This window comes from Ziziphus jujuba, chromosome 11 (genome assembly GCF_031755915.1).
Source record: "Ziziphus jujuba cultivar Dongzao chromosome 11, ASM3175591v1".
NCBI lineage: Eukaryota > Viridiplantae > Streptophyta > Magnoliopsida > Rosales > Rhamnaceae > Ziziphus > Ziziphus jujuba.
In genome coordinates, this window is record NC_083389.1 from 6,431,922 (window position 1) to 6,454,338 (window position 22,417).

The following is a 22,417-nucleotide window of genomic DNA, read 5'->3' on the forward strand; positions in this document are numbered from 1 at the left end:
GTATATGTGGATTTGTATTCATGTTTTCAAAAATTATGAAAGTGATCCTTGAATTCTATTTTTTGTTATAGTATTCTCTATCTATTTTGTTCACAATAAAATTAAAAAAATTGATAATGTGAATTAAAAAAAAAAAATCAAATAGGTATTCATATTTACGAAATTTGAAAAAAATGATTTTACTCTTTATAAATCCAGTTTCTCACCATTAATAAGCAGTGAACTATTTGCTTTCAGGTCTCTCACCAACCCACTGGCGTGTCATCCGTAGTCTGTACTCTACAAGAACCAATAATCAAATAATAATAATAATAATAAAAAATAAAATAAAAGAATAAAACGTGCAAGTAGAAACCAAGTTTCCGCAACAAAATAATAAATTAAGCAGGAAAATTAAATTGTTTAATTTGTATCTTGCAGCTTCCAGGAAATCAATTTGTGTTTGAAATTGAACCAAATAAAATAAAGTAAGACAAAATACGGTGGTCGAATAACATAGCCATAGCAGGTATTCCCAGTCAAAGCGTCCGTACTGAGAAAACCTTGTTGTTTGATAATCATGGAGAAAACTATGATTCAGCCGTTGATTGCAGTCTTAATATCCTCTTTAATCGCAATCAGATCTTACAGAAAGAAATCGCTGGACCTCTCCGGAGCAATCTCCGGCTTCATTGTTATGACCATCCACATTGCAGTCGGTTACAGGTTTGCTCCTGCTAATTGCTATTGCGTAATTTATTTTCTGCTCTGTTTGTTTCCTGAGAAATTTTTGGAGGAAGAAATGAATCCAAACTGTGGATTTTTTTTTTTTCCTTTTTTGTTTTAACTGACAATTTTTTATTTGATTAAACTTTGAATTATATTCGTTTCTATATTGATGCTTACTGAAGGTACGGAGCTATGTTGCTTGCCTTCTTTTTCTCTTCGTCTAAGCTTACGAAGGTTGGCGAAGAGAAAAAGCGTCGTGTTGACGCCGATTTTAAAGAAGGTGGACAAAGAAATTGGTAAAATTATTAGCAACTTTTTGTACGGATTTTGAATTTGAATTTGAATAGCGGTTGTTCTGATTCTGATTTTGATTATTATTATTATTATTTTTCTCTTTTGGAAGGATACAAGTTTTATCCAACAGCGCGATTGCTACGATTTTGGTAGTGATAATCTGGAAAGAGGCGGAGTGGCAGGACAAGTGTTTGGACTCCAAAGACTCAGTTCTTGTTACTTCTCTGATTGGAGGTGTTATCGGTCACTACTGTTGTTGCAACGGAGACACATGGTCCTCTGAACTCGGAATTCTTAGTGATGCTCAACCTCGATTAATCACTAACTTCAAGGTTTTTTATTTTTTTTTATTTTTTTTTAATAAATCTTTTTACTTGTTACAGTTTCCAGTTTGCAAGTTCAAGCATAGCTAGTACAGCTTACATGTTGGTTTCATAATGGTTGCATGAGCTATGTTGAAGGCTATGTAAAATCCTCCCTCAGACTTGCAATTCGCTAATTAAGCTGCTTATGGATTATGGTTTTTCCTGATTGATATGCTATGGCGGATCATCAGTAGTTTGTTAGCTGATTAGTAGTGTTCTTTTAATTCCTGAATTAAACCCCTGATTGGTTGGATTTTCTAGCTTTAGGAAAAAGAAAATTGTCATGCAGAGTTGGGGGATTTGGAAACTATGATATGTAGACTGTGGATACCAGACTAAGTTGGTTTCTTCATGGTTTGCAGCCTGTTAGGAAGGGTACAAACGGTGCTGTTACAAAAACTGGACTCCTAGCAGCAGCAGCTGCAGGCAGTATCATTGGAATGATTTTCGTTATATTTGGATTTTTCACTGCAAAGTGCTCAAAGGATGCAGCTCTAAAGCAGCTATTAGTTATACCTCTCTCTTGTTTGGCTGGACTATGCGGTAGTGTGATTGATTCTCTTCTTGGAGCAACAGTGCAATTCAGTGGATTCTGTACTGTTCGTAATAAGGTATGTATTAGACATAATTTGAAAGTGCTTTCCACCTTTAATGACACTTTTGTTATATACTTGTGACCTTAGAATCAAGCATTCTTAGCTAGGTCAAGTAAATTTTTGGAGTCACAATGCCCGATATAATAGCAAGTCCTAACTTCGATTTGTTTTGTAGGTTGTTGGAAAACCAGGACCAACCGTCAAGAAGATTTCAGGTCTTAACTATCTTGACAACAATGCAGTGAATTTTGTGTCGATACTGCTGACCACATTGCTGACTTCCATTATCTGTATCTTCATCTTCTGAGATCATCAACCTACTCAACCGAGTACCTCATGACTTTTGTCACACGGTTCAGGCAGAATTCCCAATTGAAACATGTACCAGCAATAGATAAATCTTACCTTATAAATCACCACTTAAAAGGGTGTTGCTAACCTTCCATTAAATTAGGTGGTTGTTATGAAATCACATGGTTCAGATGCAATTCCCTATTGATACATGTATGGATTGTCCATGATTGATCCTTATAAACCGTCATCTCAGGAAGGTTTGATCATTTGCTGATGCTATCCTGCTATCAATTTGGGTTCACTTTGTTCTTAATGAAGCATTAGTAAAATTTGATGTTGCTAGGTGGTTTGTTTTATGTTCATTAATTGGCGTGGAGGCTGCATATTAATGTGTGAAATGGAAAAATATGACTTTTTCTTTTCAGGATGTTCACCCAAGTTAAAACAAATCTTGACATCATTGAAAGAGTGAAAAATTGGATCCGATATCTACGAGATAAAGTAGTTCTGATGACTTTTTGGATAGAACAAGAAAATAAAGAAAGAAAAACATCTGCAGATTCAAATACATATTCTGTATTTTGCACTTAGTGGTTCTAATATTACTTGGTTTCTATATGATGAGCATGTCCATTATGTCTACAACAATTATGTAGAATTTTACAGCAAAGATGATGGATTTGATTTATGCACAGAAAAAGTAGAGGGGAGATAAAATGATTAAGCTAATTCTTATCTTTTATTCAAAAATAACAATAATAACAACAATAAAAGAGGATACAGAGGATGGAATCTACCATGAACTGTCTTCTCTTTTACAGACCCATATGTCCTTACAAACATGAGCTCTATTATATATCAGCAATAATAGAGTTTAACTTTTACGTATTTATTTTACTTATTTTTGTCCATCAAAATCAGATGGCCGTCTCTAGCAGCAACAGAAAAGAGTATCCAAACAGCATTCGCAAGTCTCAAAGCAACAGAAGCAGCAACACAGCGCGAACAAACTGCAAACGAGTAAAAGTAAAACAAAAAAAAACCAAATGAAACATATATGAGAAAGGAATCAGAACTTATCATAAACAATAGAATACATATACATATTATATATAAAAGGAAATAGTTTTACAGATTTTCGTGCATAAAAAAAAATATATATATATATATAATAATGAAAAAATGAAAAAACAACGACGACAACAGCTCTAAGAAGGATGCGGTAACAAAACAAAACAGGTAATTTATACAAACCAAGCATAGAGGCAGCCTTTTTCCTCGTGTCGCTGTTGAACATGATGTCTAACATGATCAACATGATGTCTAACATGATCAACGTACGACGCTTGTTGGTACTCAGGAGGAGCATACATTTTCTCTCCTTTCTTTCTTTCTCTCACCAGACAGAAAAACACACAGAATCAGAGTGGACTTCTAAAGTTAGCGGACAAAGTAGTAGTGCAGTGCTTTAATATACAAAAAGACAGATGGAGAGGAGGAAGCGAGGAAACCCCAAGGTGTAAGGTGTCATTAAAATCATTGATTTCTTCAACGCTTTGTGTAACATGGACTGAGAGCTTAATCCAATTGGTTGGTCTTTCTCATATTATCTTATTAAACACGTTTAACGCATCCACGACATCTCAATGATCTCATACAGATACACACCTCGTTTATTATTTTTGTTATTTATTTATTTTATTTTATTTGAGAGCTTTTCTTGGAGGTAGGTGGCTGATTTTTATAGGCAATAATGGGGTGTGGTGGATGTATTAATAATTAAATAAATGGAAATCGGCATAACGAAAAAAACAAAACAGGCCAGATCATGTTGGACAGAGAAATATCAATTTCCGTTCTTATTTTTATTTTTATTATTTTATTTGTCTACTCTCTCAAAGGATATTTCATACTTGGAGTCAATGTCATCATGGCCTCAAGCCCCCTCCCCCGTGATACACGTTTAATCTTCCACTTGTCATTGAAACTTCAAAGGTTCTTCATTTAGTTGTCAATTAATTTGTTTTTCTATTTGTTATTTTTCTGTGTCAGGACAAAAATATATTTTTCAAACTGTAAAAATAGTACAAATTTGACATTTGTTTGTGAATTCGTTTAGTTAAATAAAAACTGGTTTTATACATTTGTTGAATATGATTATAAAAAATAGTTCTATTCTAGGAAGGGAAAAATTTATAGTTGATTGAACATTTAGACGTAGACATTGTAGGTCCTGATTAAGATTATAAATAATGTCCCTTTCTGGTTTCCAATGCTGCATGTGGACTCTCTCTCACTCATGATCCAAGAAAGGTATTGGATCTATTACCCCAAGAACCAAAAAAAAAAAAAAAAAAAGGGCATTGGATTCCTCTGTGTTTGGAGTACCTTACCACTACAAGCAATAATCATTCACTGCATTATTACATATAATTTCATGACGATAAGGCTTTTGCCTTGGAATTGACCACAAACTGACTAAGGACTCAAAAGAAAACAACTTTCACCCAGTCCTTGTAACTTACTTCCAATTGAGCTTGAAACTCTCAAAATTTTGTTTGCCAAGAAGCACTACAGAACTTTGCCTCTAACTGTCCAACCTTGAAAACGTTATCCTTTAGAGGAAATCTTTACCATACAGCTTTGACCTTCCCCATAGAAAAAAGCCAGTGGCTTGAATATTCATAAGTACGATCACCATTTCTTAACAAGGAGATAAAATACAACTTAGAACATATATATATATATATATATATAAGAACAAACAGACATTTGGGTGAAATATACAAGAGATGTCGATAAACACAATTTGCAAGCGAAAGGGCGCATTTAGCGACCTCAAGGCAGCGGAACATCAATACAATTTAACAAAACATGCAAGCACTAACAAACACTTTGATTTTTTTTTTTTTTTTTTTTTTTTTGTTTGCCAAACTTAATCATTCAAGAACCAAAATTTTGATTCTGCAATTAGGGAGGTCACGTTTTATGACTTCGATTTGCTTCCCACACGCTGTTACTTAAGAAATTAGCAGGCAACAGAGCATGTAGCAGGCTTTGGAGGGACTAAAAAGTTACCAGCTGGAGGTTGTAGACCAGCAGCAGCAATTTCCAGGCGTTCCCATGTTAATCTTCGCTTCTCGGCTGCAGCAATTAACTTCGATTCTTCCTCCTCCAACTTACATTGGCAGGCAAGTACTAACTCCTCGTCTATGTCATAGAAAATCTTCTTCACGTTCAGTGTCAAGTTGAGCACTGCTTGGTTCCAATGATTCCGGGTATTGCGCTCTAAAGCTGCATAGACAAGTGGAAGAATCACCTGGTGGTTATGTGTAACAAGATTAAGGATGTGCTCGTTATTCCACACTAAGTGGGCTCGTTCAGCCACCTGGGACATAAGGGAAGAAAAATCAACACTTTAACCAATTATACAATCCCTGTCATATGCGGTTGCTCATTGCATATTTATCAACAGAAACAAAAAGGACAAAGATATCAATTAAACTTTGATGGCAATTTTGTATTATAAAAACCAAAAAAGAAATACAACAGAATTGTTACCTGGTAATGGGAGCTGTTGAGGCAGTATCCTATTCGTCGAAATAGGGGAACCATTATCTTTTGGAACTCAGCCATGCTGGTCATTTCCAAAATCTCTTCCAATTCACTTAAAAACATCAACTCCTTCTGGCTATTTGTTACTGGCCAGTATTTCAATAGCCCTTTTATCACAGAACTGGCCAACTTTGGATCCTTTTCTATAAACTGTACAACACAATATGTTAACCTTTGATGATAAACGCCCACAGATTTTGGTTTGTGTAGAGGAATCAGAGCCCTCCACAAAAAGATCTTGTGTTCCTCCTTCAATGGCAAAGCAAAGCCACTAATTACACTGCCAAAAATCTCCAACAGCTCAGCAATCCCATTATGCCGTTCGGTTTCAAAAACAAAACGATAGATCACATTGCTGACAGCCTTTCGTATAAAAGGCCTGTGTACCATGAATTTTCCATAAATTCTATGCAGAATTGTTTTCAAACAGTCTCTTTCTCTTGGGTCCTCAGAATCAAAGAGGTCAAGTAATCTCAAAATAAAAGAATGATCAATGTATTTCTTTGCCACCTTTGTGTCAAGTGAAGTAATGCTCACAAACCGAAGGAGTAGATCATAGACAATTTGAAGATAAGACCAAGCAGGATCAAACACTGGTTCTTCATCTTCTGTTTCACCGCCACTGCAATTGGAGCGAAACTTTGGTGGGAAAACTCTAAACAGGTTGATAGCACACATTTTACACATTGCAGAAATTGCTGGTTCTGCGAACTTCGTGGATCCAGAAGAAATAAAATCAACAAGCTCAATCAAGGTTTCCCGCTTAAGATCTTGCTTAGCTGTATCATTGAAATCGGTGACATCACAGCAGAGATTCAACTTGCTAATAAACAAACTCTGTTTCTGTTGATTTGAGACATCCTTAAAGGATAGATGGGGTTCCACTGCCTCCACTCCAGCTGCAATGCTTGCTGGGAAGACTACGGAAGACACCCGTTTAACAACATTTAATTTGCTTGAGAAAGAACTCCCACCAATTGTACATTGGAATCCATTACTTAAATTGGAAGTATTGCTGCCAGCATCACTTCCTGTGGAATCTAACGAGTCTGATTTTGGCAACTTTCTAGGGAGTTTGCTAAGAATTTGCTTCAGCATGGTTGGAGTCCTGTTGCCTGGATCAATGGCATTGCAGTTTCTTCAATTAACGTACTTTTAAAATAATTGTAAAGAAATATTGTTGAGAAAAGGATAAGAATGAACAGAATTAAGTGCTGAGAAGAAAATGCTACAGCATTTTTTTGTTTTTTTGATTATTTTTTCAACTTTCTCTCTTAGATTCATTTCACTCCGGTCATTATCTTGCAATGACAGGTAACAATATATACATATCACTACTCTGTCAAACAAAAACATTTATTAGAATTCTTTTAGAAATATGCAATTTCAATCGCTAAGTCTATAGTTACCAAACAATTCTTCAAACCGTGTGTAGTAACCAGAAGTGCCATTGAGATTCATGATGTCGAAAAATGCCAAATTGGAAAATCTGCGATCAAAACTTTTGTAACTCCAAAAATGGAAATGATGATGACACGTTATAAAGAGAAGATTGAAGGGAACAAAGTTAACAAGTTTGTTTGGTCAGGCTGGTCAAAAATAGGAAAGTTCCTATATACACTTCTTGAAGCAGAGAGGAAGACAGCAAGCATTGAGATACACTATCGAAGACAACATTACAAATTTGTAGAATCAGCTGTAAGAGACCCTCCACCAAATATAGATTAGGAATTCAATCTTCATTCAGTTCACCAGTTGTAAATCGTAGTGATTAAAGCATCTTGAATTTCAGAAAGTGGTTATCCATAGGAATCTAACGATTGCAATTTATGAACAAGTTTCTCTACAAACCTATAGCATTCAATTCCCTCAACAAAATAAAAATTGGGAAAAAAAATAATTGAAAAAGAAAGCCTATGAATCACACCTATTAATTCCTCGGTCAGTAAAACGGTATAATTTTCTGAATTTGAAATGGGCATTGTCCAACATATGGTGTACCCAGATCAAACTTACAGCAACTTTTCTTTCTTAAAAAGAAAGAAATTATTCTTTAATAAAATTACAAGACTACTCTTACTTTAAATACTGAAGAAAAGGCATTTTTTTTCTCATCGCAGTCAATAAGTTAATAGAAAGCCAGATCTGAGACTCAAAAATGACAATAAGATAGAACAATACCAAGGATCTACACCATACCCGCAGATATTAGACTGACCAACCCCAGAACATAATTAAACAAAGCACCAATTTTGACACAAACTAATCCATGATCTCCACAATGCATATATTCTACTTTAGATTTTCAAGAAACAGAAATGGAAATGAAATCTATATGTGAAGGTTATAGCTTAAACTGAGCATTCAGATAGAGAATGAGAAAGAGAGAAGAAAGAGACCTGATTTCTTGAGCTGCTGGGTATGAGTGAAGGACAAAAAGAGAAAGCTTTAGCTGAGGTAAGAAGCAAAGAAGAAGGAGCTCATGATAACCTCAAAATTGCCATAATGTCTCTTTTTTTTTTTTGTTACTTTCTTTTTTTGAGTGAGAAAGCATTTCACTTTAAAATCAAACACTGGGCTAAAAAGGGCCGCGTTTGGGTGTGAAGTTTTATCTTTTTGATCTGATATTGATCTCTCAGTCCCTTTATGTTGGATTTGGACCTCCATGGCGATGGAAGTTCAATAAGAGGTCCTCGATTGAAGAGAATAAGCGGTGTGGCATTTTCTGAGAATTGCAGGTACCAGCCTCCACCAACAGAAGGTAAAGAAAATTATCATTTGAAAAAAAGTCTTATTATTTTATTTCCATTATTAAAAAAAAATGAAATATATATATGTATATATATAAACTTAAAAAAAAAAAAAAAAAAAAAACTTGAAGAGACTTTTGGTGGGAGAGAAAAAGAAAAAAAAAAAAAAAATAGTCAGAATATTGTCAGGCTGTGTTTGGGTGGGCAGCATTTAGATCTCAATTGGATTCATTGAGCTTCAGTAAAATTGCCTTTTATTGCGCTGGTGGTTCTGTGGGGCATCCAAAGCAGCTGACCAGTGACTAGTACCATGTACCAAACTTGTATGTTTCTCGGTATTTGACTATTCGAGCTTCATAAAGCACCAGTTTTGTCATATGGTGTTGCCCCTTTTGGTTATTACATATCAGCTTTAATGCTGTTTAATTAAAATCCCCAAAAAAAAAGAAAAAGAAAAAAGAAAAAATAGGTAGGACCCAGTTAAATTCATTTTGATCCAAAATAACAAATAAACGCAGCTTATCAGACCTCAATCCCAATGAAAATTTTGGTTTAATTAACAAAACAAATAAATGATATTGCCCAAACATCAAGAATAACAATGGATAGATTTGAAAATGATAGTATGTTATACTTTTAGAATATGTATATCTTGGTTTGTAGTTTTTATTTTTCTTTTCTAATATATACCCAATACTAAAAGCTTGAATTTAACAGTGACGGTGAAATTTATAATAATCTATGATTTAATATACATTTTGATTTACTATATATACATATTTATATTAAAATATAGTATCGTGGACTTTTTTGTTTAGGGTTATTTGGTGGCCGGCATTTCCACTTAATTATATAATTAAAATCATCCTAAATGAATTTCTTCAAAAGACTAATATATAATATAACATATGTAACATTAAACGATATATTATGCTATAAGTCTATTGTTCTATAGAATTAATTTTCTTTTTTTTTTTTTTCATAATAAAAACTATTGGCGGCCTGATTCAACTAGATAATTTGATAAAACTATTACCTAATCGAGAAAGCTTACATACCTGAACAATGACCAAATGCAAAAGTACTTAATTAAATGGTGTAAAGTAATTTGACATCTTAATTAAAATTTGTTTATTTATTTGGGAAACACAGTTGTTGATGTTTGATAATTTCAATATGATGATACATTGTTTCAGGACTTGATTTATCAAATTTGGGTTGCTAGTGAGGCATCATGAATGTCTCAACTTAGTCAAAAAGCAACTTTTCTTAAAGGCAAGATTACGTACTGTCTTTTAAGTGTGAATTTAAAAAGTCCATAAATTTCAGAAAAAAAGAAAAAAGAAAAGAAGAAGCTATTTTCCTTTTTTTTTTTTTTTTTTTTTTTGCCCTTTCTTCTTTTGATAGAGAAGCTATTTTCCTTTGAGTTGTATATTTATGATCTAATATAATATTAATAAATAACAGAATTGTTAATTAATTTCTTGAAAAAAAGTATGCTCATGAGCAGTAATTAATTAAGCAGAAAATTTGTCATGTCCATCCTCTGTAGATGGATCCTTATGTAAGTTTATATGTACATATATATATATATATATATATGGCATTAGTTCATCTTTTAAAGAAACGAAATTTTATTAATTAATTTGTTGTTATAATCCAGCAAAGTTAGTGCACTTGTTTTAGCTGATATGGTTCAAAAAATTTAATTTTTCAAAATTAATCTTTGGAAGCTTTGGTTATAATTTACAAAACCAAATGTAAAATAAATATATATATTAATCAACCGCACAAGCAAAGTTAATTGATTTCAGTAAACTAACAAATTATTAAGACAACGAATGAAAATAGAAAGGACAAAAAGTAGAATCAGCAGGATACATATGTTCCTCTCTCAATTATTATTATTTTCAATCTATTACTTATTCTCTCATTAATTTACTACATGCATCTTCCAAACAAAGAAAAGCTTCATTGCAGGCTTCATTTATATGTACACACGCTAACAAAACTTTTTTGGGTCGTCTTCAATTCCTAGTACTTGTGCATTCTGGAGAAGTCACAGGAGCTGGAAAATGGTCAATTTTTATGAACATTCAACTAATGTAAAATTAATTAAAGAATTAAGTCACATAATATTTGGAAATATTACTCTGTACGTATTTATATATATTAATTACAGGTAAACCTACCTAAGCCAACAACCTCTGAACTTTTCATCAATCTGATACGCTTGCATGATTCTATGAACATTCTGTATGCCATTCAAAGACCAAAACAGCTGCTTAATTAAATGATAATCATAATATATATATGTATATATATATATATATATATATAAATATTTGGAGTAATTAATTAATTATAATTAAGGAAATTAAATAAAACTTACTTCCAAGGAACGTCTCCAACTAACATCAAGTCGCCATCCCTGTCCTCATAAGTTGGCACATATTCCATTCCTTTCACTGCTTTGCTTTGCTCCATATAGTTTCCTAATCATATAATTTAACCCACAATTTTTTATAACACATAATAAATTACCAAATTTAGTAGGAACTGATTGATGACCAACAACAATATATGTGGTAACACAATTATTAGAAGAAAATAAACTTAATTCGTTGTAATTAAATGTTGAACTAATTACGTACCTTGGTTCGTGAAGCAGGCAAGCATTTTGTCCAAGGCTTTGAGTAGCTGCTCATAAGAATCGTACATCTCCAAGTCTACTTTTCGTAGATAGGCTGCTCCATCCGCCGCCACCTTCACGTACTTGCCATTCTCCATTACCTTCTTCCTTGACGACCTCACCGGTGGCCACCCAATCACCTGAGCCCTTCATCCATTACAGCAATTAAACCACGCATATTAATTATCACTAAAAAATGCCGCTGTTGACTCACTCTTACAACTACATATAATATACATATACATATATATATATATATATTATATAAACATTTTTGCATTACGATATTCTGATTTTACTAAAAATTGCGATGCAGTGCAAATGGTTTATTGGCTTACTTTGAAGGTGTGGCTTTCCTTGCAGGGGAGACTTGGTCTTGCAACTCATAGTCATTATTATCATCAACTTTGCTACTAGATTTACTGCAGGCAGTGGTAGAGCTTCTATTGTCAAGATCATAATGGTCATGATCAAGATGGTGATGATGATGGTCAACGGTCTCAAGGAAAGCTCGCTTAGTGGAGCTTCTAGAGCCACTTCCAGGGTTGTTGCTCCTGAAGCAGCCGTTATTATCACAACCTGGTAGTCCCAAAGTGAGTTCGGTATCGCTGAAAGCCATGCTGTTGGTGGTGATTTGAGATAGCCGTGGCATAAAGACCAATCTGAATATCGATCTCTAGCTAACACCACTTCTTCTTCTTCCAATTTTTATTCTCTGTGTGTATGTGCGTGAAACTGTGAATGTGCTAGCAGTGGCCCGACTCTTTTTCCTTGTAGATGCACACACACACACACACACACACACACACATATATATATATATATATATGTATATATGTATATATAACCAACCAATGGGGATGAAGCAACGTGTACGTATGCGTTGAATCGGAGACTACGATTGGCAATGCATGCACGCTTTTGACGGCACATGCATTTAGATTTGGGCCCTTTGTCGGTACATCCAATTCATGCCACTTTCTGTCTCTCTGGGTATTATATATATCATTATATATGCCACATTGCCACTGCTCCATATTTATACTGTTTAATTTACTAGTGTACATTTAGTCATTTCAATATATATATGGTTTTTTTTTCTTTTCTTATTTGTTATTTTTTGTTTCTTAATCTTTTTTTCTATGTCATTGTCAACAATATGTATATCCAATTTGATTTGACAAATTGATTAAGTGAATTCAAAGAAAACTATAAATATATATGTATATAAATGTGTGTGTGTGTGTTTGGTAATATTCTCTGTGTTACTTTCAATATAATTGATGTCGATATTTAGCTGTGCCAATTCCAGAAAAAACAAAATTACACTCCTTTTTGAGAGACAGAGAGTGAGAGATTAGTTTTTCTATCGTTTCGGTTGCTGATTTAGCAGTAACTAAAAAGATCAGACGGTGGGGATCTTTTACTCTTCAAGTCCAAGTAAATTGATGGTCACTCACTCCCAACCCGGTCTTAACGTTGAAGGACTCAAGTACGGTACTGTAGCCTTGGTAGGTCACAATAACTTGTAATGCTGGTATATGTAACATCCATTTCTTTTTCACCACAAAAACCTACTTACTACATACTCTTATTAATGTTGCCCAACCCCCACCTAAATTTAATATCCCACAGGGAAATTCACGATAAATCTTCGACAAAATTATTTTTATCTTTAATTTGATTCTAATTTTTATTCCAAAAATTAGTTTTCTGTAAGTAAAGGGAAAAATATTAAACTTTATATAAAAACAACCAATAAAATCTCACCACGTATAAAAATAGACCAACCCCATGAGGCTGTGACACATGATTGGATGTCTTTATTTATTTATTTATTATTATTATTTATTATTTTTTTTTACTATTTCACGAATTTAAGAAAACGGAGAAGTCTAATCTAAGTGGTTCAATCTGAGAAGGGTACAGAGCATGTGACAGTGTTGGAATGTCGGCAACGTGTCGCTCTCCTCTCCCGCTAATATACTCACACTAATAAAACTTATTAAAAAATAAAAAAGCAAACCTGTGTGGACGACCGTCAAAATACTGCCGTTATCACCGCAAAACCGATAAACCGCACACGAGGTTTTTTATCTCAGGTTACATTAAAATGCAAATTCCAAACAAATCCAACCATCCAAAGAAACGATCTAAAAAGAGAAAATAACTATTTTATTAATATTCATTCATTGAATTTAAAATATTAATAAATTTGAATTTGGTGGTAATAAAATTTGTTCAATGGATAAAAGTGGTAGAGCGTGAGAGATAGAGAGACCTAATCATGTGAAGTATCGTCATCTCATGTTGGGCCTCGGTGGACTTGTTTATGTGCACATGATTCATTACTAGCAACAGTCAAAACTTTTCATGAAAAACCATGGGCTTTAATTAGCGTAAACTGAAGTAATAGCTTTTTTTTTTTTTAATAATAATAATAATATATGATTTTCTTTTTAAGTGCAATGCATATGTTCAACAAGTATTTACTTCCCTAATTAATCCAATCATTCTTGGAATTTATTACTTGGTCGTCTAGTGTTCATGCACTTAATTAACGATTCGTTGCACTGATTATTTTATCCAATTGTTTACTCTATTTTATTTTATTTATTTATTTATTTTTGAAGTAGTTTTATATATAACATGAATGTTGTTCTCCACCAAAATGCCACTACTTTCTTTATTGGATGGCATTGATAGCCTCTTCCCCTTTTACACTTTGTTTCAGAGTCGGTCATTTCTTTGTCTGTCTAGAGGCTAGGGTGTCATTGTCAAGATATATTATTGAACCCTTTTTACCCAACCAGTTACTATTATTCATAACCACTGGTAAATTGCTGGACCTTTAATAATCATTTTGTACCCTACTATAGACAATATTCTTTAGTATTTAAAGCTCTTCTTCAGCATCAAATGCGGCGTTCTTAAAGCTCAAGGACGTTTCATTGTGGATGGGAAAGGTCGTAAAAGTATAGGTCAATGACCATTCTCAGATATGTATATATAGAATGAAAAATTCTTCTTCCTACTGCGTAATATTCACTTCTTTTATTTCCCAAATTTTATTTTATTTTATTACGATCACCACCACTCTTATCTACTTCCAATTAGTAAACTCCATAATCAGATGGACGCTTGGATTCTTCAGAATTCATGGGCTGGCTACGAAGTCTCTTTTTCCACTAACCGACAAGGATCTACTTCCAATGCAAAGCACCTTTTTTTTTAAATATATATATATATATAATAATAATTTTAAAATCTTTCTTCCATGTCAATATCTGTTTCAATTTATAAGCAAAAAAATAATAGTAATAATAATTAAAAAAAATCCAAATTCCTTGACTGAATTCAGTAACAGTGATAAAACCAATGATTTTCTTGCCAGTAATATGAGGTCAACTATTATTATACTACAAATAATATAAATAAATATAAATACATATTTACATTCAAGAATCATAATCCACAGCTAAAAACGACAAAAAAAAATAAAATTAAAATGGATATATAGAATACGTTTGACATATTTAAATATCCTAGCTCCAAAAAATAAAAAAACCTTAGTGGGCCTTGGAGCGAAATCGGCCGTCTTGTCACATTAGAGTTACAGACAGGCTCACATGTGAGGGACTTCGGTAGGAAAAAGGGCTAATTACAATGGTATTGATTTCTGTTATTTTTTGAATGAATATATATATATATATATAGAGAGAGAGAGAGAGAGAGAAGAAACATACTAATATCCAAAAAACATGAGCAGGATTCTGCACCAGCATTGGACACACAGTAAGGAGACTACTGGAAGAACTCTCTGAGTAGAGCATCTATGCGGTTTCTGCTGAGTGCCGATCCGCATTCCCATTGTTTTTGGCCTTCTTTGGTCTCCATTCAGTCCTCCCTCTCACAATCTCCGCCCCCTCCTCAAATCGAAGCAAGTGCTGGCATTCAATTCCAGAATTTACTAAATTGCTAATGCCAGCACTCGGAACTGCAGTCAGGGACTGAAGCACGCTGTCCCTCACACACTCTCTCCTGTACTCCAAAGTCAGAGCAGAAAGCTCATGACTCTCCAGCATTGCCAGTGGAGCACTCTGTAATAAAGCACCATCATGTTTCAATTAAGGAGGTTCCATACTTCATTATGTTTCAATTAATGAGGTTCCATACTTCATCACAGATGTTAAAGTTTACAATATAGCGTATATATGTAATGAATGCTAAGCAAGACAATTTTGTGAATATATAAGTTCAACTGGTTCTCATAGAGCTAGCCAACTAGATATTCACTTGGCAGTATTCATGCAGCTATTGCTAGCTTGTGAGATTTTCTAGGCAAAGAAAGCCCAATATGTGACCTGTCAATATTGGTCACGTTCCCAACCCAGTAGGCCATTACTCAATTCAGACCAAATAATTCTGGCTGACATTATTGTCTAGAGGAATTGAGGAAACTAAAAATAAAATATAATTTTTTATGGAAGAATGTGTACCTCAAGGATCCACCCAATGTACTTCACATTGTTAACATGCTGGTTAATATCTAAATCACTCCATCTAGGCTGCATATGTAACAGAATCATCATAATTAGGAACCAGTACATCAACAGCATCAAGAATGTAAGAAATTAACAATGCCTTATCTTACAAAGATAATTGACTTACAGATAAACCAGTACGAACAAAATCTGCGGTCTCATTGTCAAGCTTAGTTAGTTTTCTACTATCTTCTTCCACAACAGGAGCACAATTCACAAAATAGGGTTCTATTTCCCTCCGAACTTCCTCCGGAATTTTGGATAACTTCCTCGTCAGTTTGTTCATCATCACCCAAACACTGAAAAATCATCAAGCCACACAAATCTGATCGATCACATATGATAGACTGAAAAATCACAAGGGTACAACATACTGCCAATTCATATGTACTTGCACATATTCCAGGGACATCTCACAATGCCGTACAAACAGGAATATTTGAATTAAAAAAGCACATAATTGTGTATTTCACTGTTTCCATGCAAGACATGTAGCACAAAATTTACCAGCTTATATGAAAACTTACTCAATAAAACATCTTACAAAACATGTGTTAATAACTAGACAATATTTTGCCCATACACGTATAATTGAAAGATAACAAGGCACAAGAGAAGGAAAACTAAAGAGCTACCTAGAGGCTCTTGTTAGAATGTCGCCACTTCCACAATCACGAATAATCCAATCGCGACGCATACCATTCTTTCCAGATTGACTAACCCAAGTGTCAACTTGAACAACATCACCCCTGCAAACCAAGAGTAATAAACCCATCAATTTCTAATATCGCTAGCGAGATACTTGCCAAAATTATGAATTGCATCCACTTAAGCATCCAGGCATCATCATATTCCATTGTATCCATAAGATTCAGTAAGCATTTTTTTTTTTTTTTTTGGGTTATCCCTGATAAGATATATCAATACATGTTACGATACAAAAAATCTCTGAAGCAAATATTCTCGTAGTTCTATTGGGGAAGCCCTCAGTGGCTGGCATGTGCACCAAAGCTTTTCTCTTCCTTCTGAAACAATTTTTCAACTCAACTGTCAATAATACAACATCAGCTTACTATTGGTTTCTTGCCTAAGATCCATCCAGAGTCAATGGATAACATTCTTTATCTAAATGACAAAGAGAAGGAGAGATCCAACAAGATCATCAGAATTCTAATTGGTAAGATTATGATCTGATCATCCAGGAACTATGTAGAGTTCCAGATTGTGAAAGCTTTAAAATCACTAAAGAAATACATACAGTATCATGACGTTCTTGTAGCAGATATCATGGTTTAGGTTGGTATCCAGCTAAGCATGGTTCCCACACCATCAATTTATATGAATTCATTTTCATATTGTAACTTTTCATATCTACAATTATAGCCTTTCCTTTTGCATCATCTTAAAAGAAAATTATACATAGAACTTCTTAAGCATTGACCCTATTCTGCAAGGAAGGCATCATGTATTCCAACTAGAATTCTCAACTACGAAGGTTTTTTATATCTATAATAAAGGGATGTCAAACAATTGATGCATGAAGGGCAAACAAAATCCATGAAATTTTGACTTACCAAGTTGGATAACGATCTACCAAAACCTGCATTTTAGTGACCACCCAAATCAGGTTCTTCTTAGACATCTCTGGCGTTGAACCGAAGCCATCACCGAGAAGCCCAGCACACTTTACATGATTAAGAGCTGTTTCCTACAGCCAAACAGAAACAAACAAAGTTCATGGAGAAGAAAACTAATTGCATAAATAACTATTTTTTTCTAATAAAATCTCACAAAAATATGGGAAAACATAAATATATATATATATATATGAAACAAAATGAATAGCTAAATAATTGAATATCTTATCACACCTGTAAATGATTCATCAACGTTTCTATAGAAGCCGTACGATCAGCACCTATTTCATATGATCGAATTGAAAAGTTCTGCCTGAACACAAGACCATCCTGAACAATTTTTCCTATACCAAATGGGTCCATGAGCACGTCAGCTCGCTTGGGTTTCCAATCAAGCATCATCCACTGCTTCTCAGCAGCCAAGAATATTGTCGTGATAGCAGCAAGAAGCATACTCCAATCAGGTAACTGGTTAATGAAAGTCCGAGCAGGAGGCGATGGCATGTCTTCCCCACTCTTCACACCTTCCACGGCAGTTGCCAAACCAACATTAGTACCATTTATTTTAGGAGGGGCTTGGGCGTTTGCCTTGACCTGCAAACCACTTGAACCAGATTTCAATTTGCCTCCTACACTTGCAGTCCCAAGCTTGGTGCTCCTCGCCGCAGAGTCGGGAGATGGCGAAGAGACAGGAAAAAATGACGAAGTAGCAGCAGTAGCAACCATGATGACAAAACCCAGAAATCAGTCAGACCGAGTACCAGGCAGAATACTGAAAAGGATAAATTTCCACCTCGTTAGTGCAAAATATACAATAATTCGGCGAAAAGATAGTCATCATTAGCAAAATGCATCACAAGGCCAGCACATAGTAACTGCAAGACATCTAATAACCAGGTCATATGATTGATTGGTTTTGAATGCATAAAGAAAAACAAAGATTACAACAAAACACAATTGGTATATAACACGAAAATGCGCATGCTTTCTAAATGGTTAGTATGTGTTTGACAGCCATTGAAAGCTCTCATCTGAAAGTTTCTAAAAATAGAGCCATTTCAGGAGCTTCACAAATTTACCTTCTACGTCTCTAAGAAAAATTACAATTATTTGCATAAAAACTAGACTTGACACTTAAAAAGTTTGGAGTTTTTCCACTTTAAATCATACAATTTTGCGAATTTACAAAAACAAAAACTTTTTCATTATCCACGAAGAAAATCTATGACTTTTGAAATTGCAAAGCACGAAGAAGTATAGGAAAGACGACCATTAGTAAATTCAATGTTTAAAAGAAAGAAACATGAAAATGCCGCTTCGTAAATTGAAAATAAATCAGGGCAGATCTGAACTTGACCTACATGTAGCAAAACAAAGATCAGATTACAAAGCATTTCATAAACAAATACCAAATTTATGAAACATTGGAGTAAACAACGAAAACTCCAAACTTCAAAATAACTACGAACACAAAAAGAAACCGATTATCCGGCGTTTGATTGACGAGTGAAAAATGTTTGAAAAATCAAAAAAAAATATATAATTATAAGTTCTGAAAACAGATCTCTGCTTTAAGAGCAAAAAGAAACGGAAAGCATCTGCTCAACTCAGAGTGGGCATAACCATTTCACACATTCAAGTTTCTGAGAAAAAAAAAAAAAATGACCATGACTCCATTCCATCGTCTTTACCTCAACTTTCTCGGCAAACAAAAGGAATCCCACAGATCAGAGACGAAAACAATACGGAATGGGAGAATCTCTCTGCGTCCGTACCTCAAACAGGCAATCAATCAACCCAAAAATAAAGAAACAAGAAACGAGAGGAACGACAAATCTGAAGGAAAAAAGGAGGAAGAAGAAAAAGAGGTAAAAAAAAAAAAAGTTGAGCAAAAAAGGGAGGGGCTAATGCGTCATTTCCGATCTGCAAACCCTGTAAGTTACGAAAATAAGGATTTGCGATCTAATTTTCTTCTTTCTCAGAGTGTCTCCTTTTTTTGCCTTATTTTTTTTTTTTCTTCTTTGGGGGAGGACGCTTTCTGTTTCTTTCCAAAGAGCTTAACGAAAGTAGGGAGAGAGAGAGAGAGAGAGAGAGAGAGAGAGAAGGAGAGAATTTAGGGCCAGCGGTTTTGTGGGTGGTGGGGAATTGGCCTCCACCTTCTCTCTACTATATACTCCACCTGGCTATCCCGCCTCTTCATTCAAAGTTCCTATTTCCCAACGTTGCTCCCTTCTTATTTACGCCTTTGCCCCTCTTCCCTCCTTTTTCTCTGTTTTTTATCCCCTCTTCCGCCTTAACCTTTTTCTTTTCTTTTTTTAATTAAATGAATTTCAAATGTCAATTTTGTGTATTTTTCTCTCTTTTGAAAAAGTAATAATGTGGATAGCTTTTAAAGAAGCTTTCTTCATTATTTATTTATTTATTTATTTTAAACATTTGGACGTTACATGGCTGCCTGTAATGTCCCCGTGTAATAAGTAGCCCTTTAAATTGGTAGCTATTTAGAGTTCATTAATTGGATAATTTATTTTTATTTCAATTTATTGCTCAAAACATTTTTACTGAGTTTTTCTATATTTTACATTGAGACCTATCATAAATGCATTGTGATTCGTGTAGATGTTTCGCAATAAAACAAAACAAAGTTATTCGTGTTAGACAAAATAATAATAATAATTTATTTAGGGAGGGAAATTATGCTGAATAATATTATATGTGCCTCCTATGGGTATCAATTATCTATCAAATATATATATATATATATATTATTTGATTAGTTAATATATTAATATCATTTATATATGAATAAATCAATATTTTAAAGAATAAATATAATTAAATATAATTTAATCACATAATAATATGCTTAATAAATAACTTGATACACTAATTGGTGACTCTAGTGTTATAAAAATTAAGATCATGAGAAAAAAAAAAAAGGAAGGATGTATTCTATATTTTTTAATTCAATTTTCTTAAAAGATAATATGTACCAGTTGGATTATTGAAATTTCGCAAACTTAACCGTATGTCATATTGAATGGTGTCCATATCGTATCATATGTTGTTTATGTTAAACTTAGTTAACTTAAATGCTACTAGTTCAGATTTATTAGTTAAGATTTTGTGTGATAATAAATAAATCTGAACATATTCACTAAATTATCGTATAGTCCATTAACAACTCATTAACCTATTAATAATTTATACAAATTTAAACATTAAAATTTAACTTATATTTCAAATAATATATATATATATATATTTTAAATATTGTAAATACCTTTATTTGTATTTAGATTTTTAAAATTTTGTATTAAAAATAACTTATTCATACATATTTAAAATAATATTAACTAATGTTTTTTAATCTTATAGAAATTTATATAATTGCAAAATTATTATTTATAACAGGTTGAATGGATTTATCATAGTTGTTATTTTTCATTTGGTTAAAATTTTTTAACTTATTAAATTTTATTTGATGATATTAATACAAACTCAATAGGATATTATTCAAATCTGTAAATTATTATACAGATTTATATCGTATTATTATATCGTATGATATTTTACTAGCTTAAAATTACCTATAATTTTTTAAGTTATCCAGGAATTCCTTTTTATTAGTCAATTGGATTGTTATTGGAATTGAATTAACATGTAACATATTCCATCCCATAAAATAAGGCAAGTAGCTCAACCATACACGTTCTCTTCTTGAAAATAATATATACATATACGAAGTTGTATTCTATAATTTAAAATTTATATAAAAATATAGAAAGAATAGTGTTTTTTTTTTCTTTTTTTATAATTTTTTTTCCTTTCATATTTGATTAGAACTTGCAAAGCTCAAAATGGCTGACATGGTTTTGAAAACAATATCAAGTACGCTTTTGACTTTCAAGTTTGTTAACAGGCTGCGGTTCAACTAAAAAAAAAAACCAAAGACAAAAATGGCTGCGATTCTTCCCTAGGAGTGACATAGAAGCAAAACACAATTAGGATTCATAAAGAGGGAAAAAAAATAAAAATAAAATAAAATTCAACAACCCGACTCAAATAGATACTCCATTCAAAAGTCTCCGTTAAGAATATATTCAAATTCTCTTTTTTTTTTTAAAAAAAAAAAAAAAAAACCAAAAAAGCTTCCTGTATTCTTTATTTTTATTTAAGCCAAAAATAATTTAAAATTAAAAAGTTAAAAAGAAAAGAAAATGACTGGGAAGAAAAGAAACAAGTGGGTCGGTAAACTAAAATCGGCGTTGATATTGTGGTGTTTGACCGCTTGAATTTGATAATTTTCTAACGTGAATGAAATAGTTTCCGCCAGGTAGTTTCTTCTACAGAATCCAGATGTTTCTAGGAAAGGCAAGGGGCGGAGTGGACAAAGAAAAAAACAGAAGTAGTGGCAAAGTCGTAATAAAGATGATTCTGGTAGGACAACCTCGGAATAATATTAACTGTTGGGGAATAGCCGTTAAATTGGAGCTTTTAATACGTGTCCGCATCACTATTAGTTATTTAGCTTTAATGTGGTCCCCTCTGCAATCTAGAGGTTACAACCTGTAATATACAATAATTTATGTATTTATATTTGAATTTAATTTTAGGTAGTACAGAGTAAGTGTTGAACACGCAATTTACATTTTTGTTTCTATCAGAGAAAAGCTAATTATGTTTAACACTGAATAAAGTCAACATTTAAGGGAAACTAAAAGAAAAAGAATTGCAATTGGCATTGTTTTGATTATAGAAAGGAAGAAAAAAAGGCAAAAAAAAAAGGTTTAATTTCACACTTAGGTGATTAACATGGTTTTTATTTTTTTCCCTTAATTTATTAAAAGTATTATTTTTAAAAGAATCGGTTAAAAGTTATAAGCTGTTTTTTTTTTTTTTAATATTTAATTTGGTTCATT

At 33.1% G+C, this 22,417-nt stretch overlaps 4 protein-coding genes and 1 long non-coding RNA gene across 7 annotated transcripts; 1 reads left to right on the plus strand and 4 right to left on the minus strand.

Moving 5' to 3' along the window:
• Positions 1-301: 301 nt before the first annotated feature.
• On the plus strand, positions 302-2,599 carry LOC107435377 (protein PGR). Its single transcript, XM_016046979.4, has 5 exons — positions 302-705; positions 891-1,004; positions 1,112-1,334; positions 1,730-1,978; positions 2,139-2,599. Exons 1-5 carry the CDS (start codon positions 560-562, stop codon positions 2,268-2,270), a joined length of 864 nt encoding a protein of 287 aa, XP_015902465.1. The 5' UTR covers positions 302-559; the 3' UTR covers positions 2,271-2,599.
• Positions 2,600-2,977: 378 nt separating this feature from the next.
• Positions 2,978-4,224, minus strand: LOC107435379 (uncharacterized). The gene is made up of 2 exons (XR_007238402.2): positions 3,512-4,224; positions 2,978-3,267 (listed from the first exon to the last, which is right to left on the minus strand). It is a non-coding gene; the product is annotated as an uncharacterized LOC107435379 (long non-coding RNA).
• A 749-nt stretch (positions 4,225-4,973) lies between these two features.
• LOC107431717 (serine/threonine protein phosphatase 2A 57 kDa regulatory subunit B' kappa isoform) lies at positions 4,974-8,683 on the minus strand. Of its 2 annotated transcripts, XM_016042695.4 has the most exons (4): positions 8,272-8,683; positions 7,282-7,361; positions 5,819-6,987; positions 4,974-5,645 (listed from the first exon to the last, which is right to left on the minus strand). In XM_016042695.4, the coding sequence occupies exons 2-4, from the start codon at positions 7,331-7,333 to the stop codon at positions 5,286-5,288; spliced, it is 1,581 nt and encodes a 526-aa protein (XP_015898181.1). In that variant the 5' UTR covers positions 7,334-7,361; positions 8,272-8,683; the 3' UTR covers positions 4,974-5,285. The 2 variants fall into 2 exon arrangements, with proteins under 2 accessions (XP_015898181.1, XP_015898182.1); XM_016042696.4 differs by lacking the exon at positions 7,282-7,361 and having other exon boundaries at positions 8,272-8,681.
• Positions 8,684-10,362: 1,679 nt separating this feature from the next.
• Positions 10,363-12,184, minus strand: LOC107435378 (auxin-responsive protein IAA4). 2 transcript variants are annotated; one of them, XM_048464987.2, is made up of 5 exons: positions 11,653-12,184; positions 11,277-11,461; positions 11,015-11,117; positions 10,815-10,876; positions 10,363-10,672 (listed from the first exon to the last, which is right to left on the minus strand). In XM_048464987.2, exons 1-5 carry the CDS (start codon positions 11,964-11,966, stop codon positions 10,650-10,652), a joined length of 687 nt encoding a protein of 228 aa, XP_048320944.2. In that variant the 5' UTR covers positions 11,967-12,184; the 3' UTR covers positions 10,363-10,649. The 2 variants fall into 2 exon arrangements, with proteins under 2 accessions (XP_048320944.2, XP_048320943.2); XM_048464986.2 differs by having other exon boundaries at positions 10,363-10,690; positions 11,653-12,179.
• Positions 12,185-14,809: 2,625 nt separating this feature from the next.
• LOC107435376 (palmitoyl-acyl carrier protein thioesterase, chloroplastic) lies at positions 14,810-19,715 on the minus strand. The gene is made up of 7 exons (XM_016046976.4): positions 19,187-19,715; positions 17,730-18,267; positions 17,433-17,566; positions 16,494-16,607; positions 15,986-16,157; positions 15,814-15,882; positions 14,810-15,414 (listed from the first exon to the last, which is right to left on the minus strand). The coding sequence occupies exons 2-7, from the start codon at positions 18,219-18,221 to the stop codon at positions 15,148-15,150; spliced, it is 1,248 nt and encodes a 415-aa protein (XP_015902462.2). The 5' UTR covers positions 18,222-18,267; positions 19,187-19,715; the 3' UTR covers positions 14,810-15,147.
• Between the last annotated feature and the right edge of the window lie 2,702 nt (positions 19,716-22,417).